The sequence below is a fragment of the Trifolium pratense genome, linkage group LG2 (genome assembly GCF_020283565.1).
Source record: "Trifolium pratense cultivar HEN17-A07 linkage group LG2, ARS_RC_1.1, whole genome shotgun sequence".
In the NCBI taxonomy this organism is placed as follows: domain Eukaryota; kingdom Viridiplantae; phylum Streptophyta; class Magnoliopsida; order Fabales; family Fabaceae; genus Trifolium; species Trifolium pratense.
Genome location: NC_060060.1, coordinates 51,155,830 through 51,164,921, shown reverse-complemented (window position 1 = coordinate 51,164,921; position 9,092 = coordinate 51,155,830). Strand labels below are relative to the sequence as shown.

The window sequence follows — 9,092 nt, the reverse complement described above, 5'->3', positions numbered from 1 at the left end:
GAAATTAAGAGTAGTTTATAAACATTTACTCTCTTCAACCCACTAAGGAGTCTTTTAGTTGAGGATAAAATTGTAAGGACTTGCATAAGAATCAAAGTGGACAATTTCTCGGAAAAGTGGTGCAGCGGATCTAAGGACAGAACATTTGTGCTATAGAAGGAGAGTCTAAGATCTCTACCCCTCAACCACGATTGAGGGCGCTATTGTTCTAGTACAACAAAAGTCTTATATTGTTTGAGAATCAAGATTAAAAGTAATTTAAAACTTCACGCTACTCAACCGACTGAGATGTCTTTAACTAATCATAAAACTGCGATGACCCGCATAAAACCTAAAACAGACCATATCTCTTACAAGTAGGGTAACAAACTTGAGGTTGGAATAGAATTGTTTAGAAAATGTTATAATGTCATTCATTGTTGGTTGTTTTAAAGGGTAACATTCCTATTGGTTACAAAAAGGGACCATATATTCAGCTTATTATGTTGTTTGTAAAAGTTGCCTAAAATAATATATTATGTCAAAGTCCTAATCATGTTGTTGCGAGTTCTAACAGTAATTATTCTTCATAACAAAACAAGTTCTAACAGTTATTCTCAGATTTATTTACACTACAATCTCCTCTCCGTGTTATGGTTGGTCAGTTTCAGGATATCACAAGTTTGATTGTTGTTGACCATCACATGTGACATGTCCAAAGCAATAAACAATACTAGTAGAGCTGTAGGTAGATATGGGGAGACATGTTGGCTGGAGTACACCGATGCTTCCTTGATCACATGATAATCAAGGCATACTATATTATATTTCCTACTACTAATAATGCCAATGGTAGACGCCACTTAGTCAAGTGTAGTAAAGATATGTGAATTGGAGATATGCAGTACTATCATTTTTAGGTATAAGCAATTATAAAGACTTAAATTTATAAAATTAGGACATTAGTTCGATATTAGATATGCAATTTGTTGGGTATATGTAGGGTATTATAGTATTCATTTCCGTATTTACAGTTTAAAAAAATACTACTCCGATTCATACATATTGTTTGGGTAATAACATTTGGACTGCCACTTGCTTATAAACACTTGTCAAGGTCATCTCACAACCAATGTGGGACTTATTAACACATACCTAAAATGCGAGTTTTTATCATATCTATTGTGGGTATTTAACGCGAGTAATGGGTATCCAGTGAATTTGGTCCAATTGTCATCTCTAATCAAATATGTTGATCTTTCTTTTTATCCAAACTATAGAAGATGTTTTGCCAAGATACAAGCTATAGACTATCGATAAAAGACCTGCATTTTGCCACATAAATATTATTTTCTTTATGAAAGAAGAAATTTATATACAAATTGTCCTTGTGAAAACTAATGAGCTATCGATTGGTGGGCCTGTTGGATCCAATTTGAACTGTCGTCATAATGTCAACAGGACCCAACAAATTGAGTGTTAGTTTTCCCACTCTCCTCAATAAACAATATCCCTTCTTTCTCTTTTTTTTTAACACTTTCAGATGTCACAAATTATTTAGAAGTACATTTCTGAGCCTCATAAAATTAATGATTTTATTTTGCTTTTGCAATAAAAAATAAATAAACTTAATAATTTTATTGGATATGTATCATTAGATTTATGTTGGGGGTGGAGAAACTAATGCCCTTACTAACCCTTCACATTATTTTTTTTCCAAAATTATCCTCTACACGCAACTGTAAAGAGTAATCTCTCGAGTCTTGTAGAATTCAAAGAGATGACAAACTCTCCCTAAGAGTTTTAACACTGTTGCATTTTCAAGTTAAGAATCGAACATAGAACTTTGATTAAGGTAGAAAAGACCTACGCTTTTGGTCCTCATAATTTTATCAAAACCAATTTCTAAATAAAAAATTAAATGCCATTTTGGCGCCTAACAAGGATAATAATAGCACTTCTTCGATTATAAAAAGGATAGTATAAACTCCGTGTTTAAAATTCTGTGTTTTTTAAATAATTTTATTTATATTGACCTTTTTGGTGGGTTTGGTGCACTTACCACAAACAAAGGTAGGCTAGGTAGCTCAAAACTGTTCAACCAACAACGTGCAATTGATTCTTTTGTCTTAAGAAAGTCCAAAAGCCGTAAATTTTACGTAAAATAATGATGTAACTTTCACTTCAAAGAACTGTAAAATAGTACAGTACTTTTTGTTTTCATATTTTGTTTCATAGTGGATGGAGTATGTTACATACCTACCACACTCTACCACAGCAGCCTTACTATAACAGTATAACTACTGCATATTTTTATTAGGATTTATAAATTAGTTTGAATACAAAAAAACTAAAACCACGATTTGAGTCACTTTCACTATTTGGTCCTATTCTGAAAGCATTGCGTTGCTTTATTTGAACAATAAATGGACTGGTAATTAGATATAGTAGTTGCTTTTCAATCATTTTGGATTCTTGCATCCAACGCTACATGTCAAATTATTTCCTTTTCTGGACGTAAATTCTGTGCAAAGCAATTAACTTAAGTTTTCCTTTAATTTTGATGATCTATATGTTTTGTTTTGGTTGGAGGTAGCTTGGTAAGCAATTTTGCCATGTACCGTTCATAAAGTGAAAAAAAATAAGAAAATATAAATTAAAACAAATCGAGCTTAAAACAGTGAAGTACATTTTTTTTCTGCATTTTCCTAACCTGTTTCTTTGTCAAAGATAGACGACGGAAACACGTTATTATACTCTAATAATCAATCATAACCCACACAGCCGCAACCAAAGCATTATTCAAACCCAATTGGTCTCAATTGACAGAAACCAATAGGTTTTTTTGCTCTTACCCTTAACCCAATGGAATTGAGATTCTAGGATAATAATCCAAAAGAATTCCCAATGTACCACAAATCTAAAAATTGTAATGAGAAACCAAAAATATTCCAAAATGGAATGCAACGAAATACGGATAGAATCATCTTTATTCTTTCCCTCAACAATCCCTTGATCACTTCAGTACCTGTAGTGAGCAGGCTTGTATGGACCCTCAACAGGCACGCTGATGTAATCTGCCTGATCTTTTGAAAGCTTGGTAAGCTTAGCTCCGAGCTGGCCAAGATGAAGAGCGGCAACCTTCTCATCAAGGTGCTTAGGCAAAACATAGACCTTCTTTTCATATTTGCCGGAAGTCTTCTCTTTCCACAACTCAATCTGAGCAATGACTTGGTTGGTGAAGGAGCATGACATGACGAAACTGGGGTGTCCAGTAGCACATCCCAAGTTCATCAAACGACCTTCGGCCAAGACAATAATGCCAGAGTTGGTTTCGGGGAAAACCCATCTGTCGGTTTGTGGCTTAATTGTGATGCGCTTCACACCAGGGTATGTCTCAAGGCCATGCATGTCGATTTCATTGTCGAAGTGACCAATGTTGCAGACAATGGCGTTGTTCTTCATTTTCTTCATGTCACTGACCATGATAATGTCTTTGTTACCGGTTGTGGTAACGAAAATGTCAGCCTCGGAGACAACATCTGCAAGAGTTAGAACTTGAAGACCTTCCATGAGAGCTTGTAGTGCACAGATTGGATCGATCTCAGTCACGACGACACGAGCACCACCCTGTTTCAAGGCAGCAGCACAACCCTTGCCAACATCTCCGTAACCACATACAACAGCAACCTTACCGGCAATCATGACATCAGTAGCTCTCATCAGTCCATCGGGGAGTGAGTGACGGCAACCATACAAGTTGTCAAACTGTTAATATCACAAAACAACATTGTTTGTTAGACCACACACCAAAAAAAAGCCGATTTGAATATACAACAAGATACAACTTAGAGACAGATAATTGTTTGCTTGAAAAAATTAATGTTACAACCATAATCTGGCCCGCAACATCAATGTTTCAGGCCGATTTCAAATCATTAGTTAATACTGAATATTATTTAAAAAAAAAATTGGATATGGTGAAGGTGTAATGTGAGCCGACAGATCTCAACTCAAAGACTCGTATCAATTAATGTGCAGAAACCGGATCCGCAATTGTGATCCATCAGCAGTAACTGTGATTTTTAACAATTTAAGCCTATGTTCTAGCTTCTGCAAAATCACAATAGATCACTGTGATTCTGACACATCCAAGTGATACCAAACATACACTAAAACATTAGATCCAACCAACCAACCTTTTATTTTGACAAATCCAAGTTCCAACCAACCTTATTAGCTCAACATGGAATTATAAAATAAAATAAAAATCCAATTTTAAATATTTCCAGATCTTCTAGATATACTAAAAAAAAGACAGTTACATCATCACACTTGTTATATTAATTTTTGTCTTTTAAAAAAATAATTTTTTAATGAAAAACAAAACAAAATGATGCTCTCCCATTTCATAGGAGCTACCAAATTCATCACAATTTAGCAAATTCAAACCATACAAAAAAAAAAACCATGGATCTAAAATTCAATTTAACTAAACTCAACAAATAAACACATATTAACAACAGATCTAAATTAAATCAAGACAAAAACTCATTAAAAAAACCAAAAATTAAAATTAAAAAATAATAATAATAATTATACCTTGCTCTTGGTAACAGAGTCATTGACATTGATAGCAGGGAACAAAAGTGTTCCATTAGCCTGCATCTGATAAAGTCTCTTAACACCAGTAGTAGTTTCTTCAGAAACACCAACAATTCTATCCTTCATCTTGTGGTAACGTTTAGGATCAGTTTTCAATCCATCTCTGATAATGGTAAGAACAATCTGCATCTCAGCATTATCAGTAGATTTAGGATCAGGCAAAGTACCATTTTTCTCAAAAGCTTGTTCAGCTTTAAGACCTTCATGGATCAAAAGAGTAACATCACCACCATCATCAACGATCAGATCTGGTCCACCAGAAGGACCCCAATCAAGTGCACGTTCAGAGCACCACCAATATTCCTGGAGAGTTTCACCTTTCCAGGCGAAAACCGCGGCGCTGTCGCGAGCAATTGCGGCAGCGGCGTGGTCTTGAGTGGAGAAAATGTTGCAGGAACACCAACGGACTTCAGCGCCGAGAGCGGTTAGGGTTTCGATTAGGACGGCGGTTTGGATAGTCATGTGGAGGGAACCGGTGATTTTGGCGCCTTTGAAGGGTTGGGATGGGCCGAATTCTTTACGGGAGGACATGAGTCCAGGCATTTCGACTTCGGCCAGCTCGATTTCGAGACGGCCGAAGTCGGCCTGGGACATGTCTTTTACTTTGTATTCACGGCCGCTTGTGGTGGTTTCAACAAGCAACGCCATTGTGGAAATGGAATGGTATGGAGAGAAAGAGAGAAGTGTGAGAAATGAGAGAGTGTTGGTTTGTGTGTTTGTGAGTGAGGGGAGTGTGTAATGGAGTATAAATAGGTTTGAATGACTCAAATTTATGATGCGTAATTTACTCTTTGGTTATGGTTGGGAATGGATCTATCAGACTTCTTCCTACTTCATCTCCTTTCTAATTATATGCTTAATCACTTTTATTTTATTTTTTTGACCAACACTTTTTTCATTTTTTTTTGAAGCAAACACTTTTTTTCTTAACTACCCAATTTCATGTATCTATGTAAAAAAAAAATGTCAAATTAGCTAGAAATTCTAATTAGTTTATTCGGGATTTGAATCTCAACTTCTTCGTATATAATATGATATTCGTGAAGGTGTGAAAACACAAGAAGGGGGGGTTGAATTGTGTTTTAGCTAAGTTAAAACTTTTTCAAGTTCTTAACTCAACTACGTTAGCAGCGGATAAATAACACAAATAATAACAAGAGAGAGAGAGAGAAATCACACAAGCAGTTTATACTGGTTCCTCTCACAAAACGAGAGTAGTCCAGTCCCCTTGCACTTCCAAGGGAGTTCACTATAATCACACAAGATTACACCTGCTCAAGCACACAAGCAAGAGACTTCTCAACAATGCTCAAGCACACAAGCTTAAGACTTCACACTTAAGCACACAAGCTTAAGTTTCTCAACAAATAGTAAAGTATATAACAATATACAAATGCTCTTAATAGAACCTAATGAGAGCCAATACAAAGAGTACAGAGTATTAGACTAAAGTGCAAAAACACTTGATAAGAGGTTCAGAGCTTGTATACACAGAATTCAGAGTTTGTTCAGCGCACGTTCAATTCTTGATAATTGTATATATGTTGTAGCTGAATCTTCTAGTATATATACCACTAGAAAAGAGTCGTTGCAAAAGGAGCCGTTGGAGTTGATAATCTTTTGTCTTCAAGCAGTCTGTCTTGATGCAGTTTGGTTGTATCCAAAACTAAGAAAGAGTTTCAGTTACTTTGACTACTGCAGAGTGGACTTTCCTTATTCAGCTAACAAAACTGAAAAACCCACGTTCTCAAGTAAGGACAGACAAAACGAGAGTAGCTGAACTGATCAGGCTTGAACGGTCATTTTCTTCATTGGTAGAAGAGTTGACTAGCAAAGGGAATCTTCACAGCTTTCAAAGAGATCTTCAGACTTTGATAAATCTAGTAGTCAGTCAAGAAGTTCTGAAGACTTCATCATCTGAAGGTTGTATCTTCTGAAATCCAACATCTTCTGAGCGCTTGTGAACTTCTGAATTCACATCCTCTGAACTTCACTCAGAGCTTATATGATGCTTATATCTGCGCACTTAAAATAAATTTTTAGTCCTTCCAATTGTTTATTAATACTTTGTTATCATCAAAACCTTTATAGATTTAGGGGCAAACATTTTTAAATCAATTTTGTTCCAACAATCTCCCCCTTTTTGATGATGACAAACATCAGTATTAATTGACAATTGTTGTTAAATTAACTTATCATGTTTCTCTTAGGTTTATGAGGTTTGCAAGCTCCCCCTAAGATTGATATTCCTTAAAGCCAAAACTTTAGGTTATATCCATGATATTTTAATTTAGTATAAGATTAAGATAATTTGAAATAAAACAAATTTCATATTTTTCTTCAGAGTGAGAGGTTTGCAAGCTCTCCCCCTAAGTCTCATAAGGCTAAGTTAAAATTGCACTCTTAACTTATCCTTACTTATGAAATTTATTTCAGTTTCAACTAACTTAGTCTCCACCTTGAAATACGTAAAACAACTTAAAAGTAACAACTTTTAACTTAACGGATAAAAGCGAGATAAAAGTGTGGTTTCAGTTTTTGAACTTATCACTTATCAATTAATGCGTAACTACTCCCCCTTTTGTCATTATCAAAAAGTAAGAAAAAATTTATATAACCAAGACAGTCAAAGAAGAAGAGTGGTTGTTACAAAGGTGAATTAATTTCAAAAACAGATAACAACGCGCTTAAGGGTTTATAAAAGGTGAACGAGTTAACATGCCTCTTTCACGAGAAAACAAGAATAAACAGGTAAAACAAGAAAGATTAGGAATAATGAGAAGGTTTAGCACACGAATTGCAGAGTTTAGGAGAAAGAAAGAAGACGAAAAACGCGAAAAAGATGAGAACGATAAAGAAGACAACAAGAAACCACAAGATGCTGAGATAATAATCATCTCATCAGATTCCGAAGCTGAAGAGAACGAAGATGATGCTGACTATGTTGAGTTCTTGGCTAGCTATGTTCCAGAAGAAGAACAAGAAGAAGAAGAAGAAGAGCAAAACCCAGATCCCATAGAGATTTCATCAGAGGATGCTGAGGAGAAATCTGAGATTTCTTCTGAGTATTATCCATCTGATTAGGATTAGGTTGTCTTTTTCTTTTCTTTTTACCAATGTACTCAACATGGTTAGATCAATAAAAAAAATTTCGTTTTTGAAAGCATCTTGTGTTCTTATGTTCCTTTTTACCAAAGAAAATTATCACAAACAAAAACACATCTTAAAACAAAAACAACTTAAAATAAGTGCATAGAATCCTAGGGTTTCTAAAGGAAGGCTAAGAGTTGGTCAAATTTGTCGTTCAAAGATCCCACATTGGAAACTAAACCATCCACCTTGGTTTCCAATGTTTGGTGAGCAGCTCTTTGCCTTTCCAGACCTTCTTGTTGCTCCCTCAGAGCTTCTTGAAAGATCTGCAACTGATCAATTACCATAGGAGCTTGATCTTCAACCAAAGGCACTTGTTCTTCAACCAAAGGTGCCTTGCCTTTATCAGAGGGTTCACCTTCCTCTGGATAGTCAATCATCAGCACATCCTCTTGATTCTGAGAAGCCAGCACATCATCCTCTGAAAAGTCTTCGGGTTGCAACTCATTTGCCAACTGGGCAACTCTTGCAGCAGCTTCTTCTAACCTTTCAGACTCAGACCTCTGAGCTTCAAGATTCTGAAACAGCTTGGAGTCTATCCAGATGACTTTGAAAGCGTTCAGACGTTGTTCAGCAGCAGCAAAAGCTTCCAGCTTAGCACGTTCAGATTCAGCATGATTAAACATGGTTAACCTTTTCAGTTCAGCCCTAGCCAGACTTTCCCTCATGAAGCTTATCACATCCAAGTCTCTTCTTCCAACTACAGCCTTAATTTTCTCAGCAGCACCATCCAAAGCATTGCAAATCCTTGCCTTAATGCTTGAAACTTCCAAATCCACATCAGAAGGACAAACTAGAAACCTGTCCTTTAACATAGATAATCTAACCAAGTCATCATGAAACTGAGTGGAGAGATTACTAAAAGGGTTAGATGATGAGGATGAAAGATTGGGAATGGTAGAGAAGTTTGGTGTTTCAGTAGCAGGGTTGTCAATAATAACAACTTCTGCCTCAGAAGGCTTGGGGGCACAAGTATGAATACGCTCAGGAGAAGTATATTCAGCACTTGATTGAGGTTGAGGTTCAGGAATTGATTCAGATGATGAGATGTCAGAGGTTGATTCAGGATAAATGTGTTCAGGGGATGGTTCAGGAGATTTGAGTTGGGATGATGGTTCAGCAGGTTTAATTGGAGATGGTTGTTTTGTGGTTGAAGCTTGTTCAGGGTTAGGAATAAGTGATTTAGGTTCAGATAGTGATATGATAGGTGTTTCTTTTTGTGGTTGAGGTTGAGGTGATTTAGGTTTAGGAGGTGATGAAGGTTTCTGGGTGAAGGTTTGATTATTAAGAGGGTCTGG

At 36.1% G+C, this 9,092-nt stretch overlaps 1 protein-coding gene across 1 annotated transcript; it reads right to left on the bottom strand.

The window, feature by feature from the left end:
• Positions 1-2,611: 2,611 nt before the first annotated feature.
• Positions 2,612-5,555, bottom strand: LOC123905426 (adenosylhomocysteinase). The gene is made up of 2 exons (XM_045955020.1): positions 4,582-5,555; positions 2,612-3,747 (listed from the first exon to the last, which is right to left on the bottom strand). The coding sequence occupies exons 1-2, from the start codon at positions 5,290-5,292 to the stop codon at positions 3,001-3,003; spliced, it is 1,458 nt and encodes a 485-aa protein (XP_045810976.1). The 5' UTR covers positions 5,293-5,555; the 3' UTR covers positions 2,612-3,000.
• Between the last annotated feature and the right edge of the window lie 3,537 nt (positions 5,556-9,092).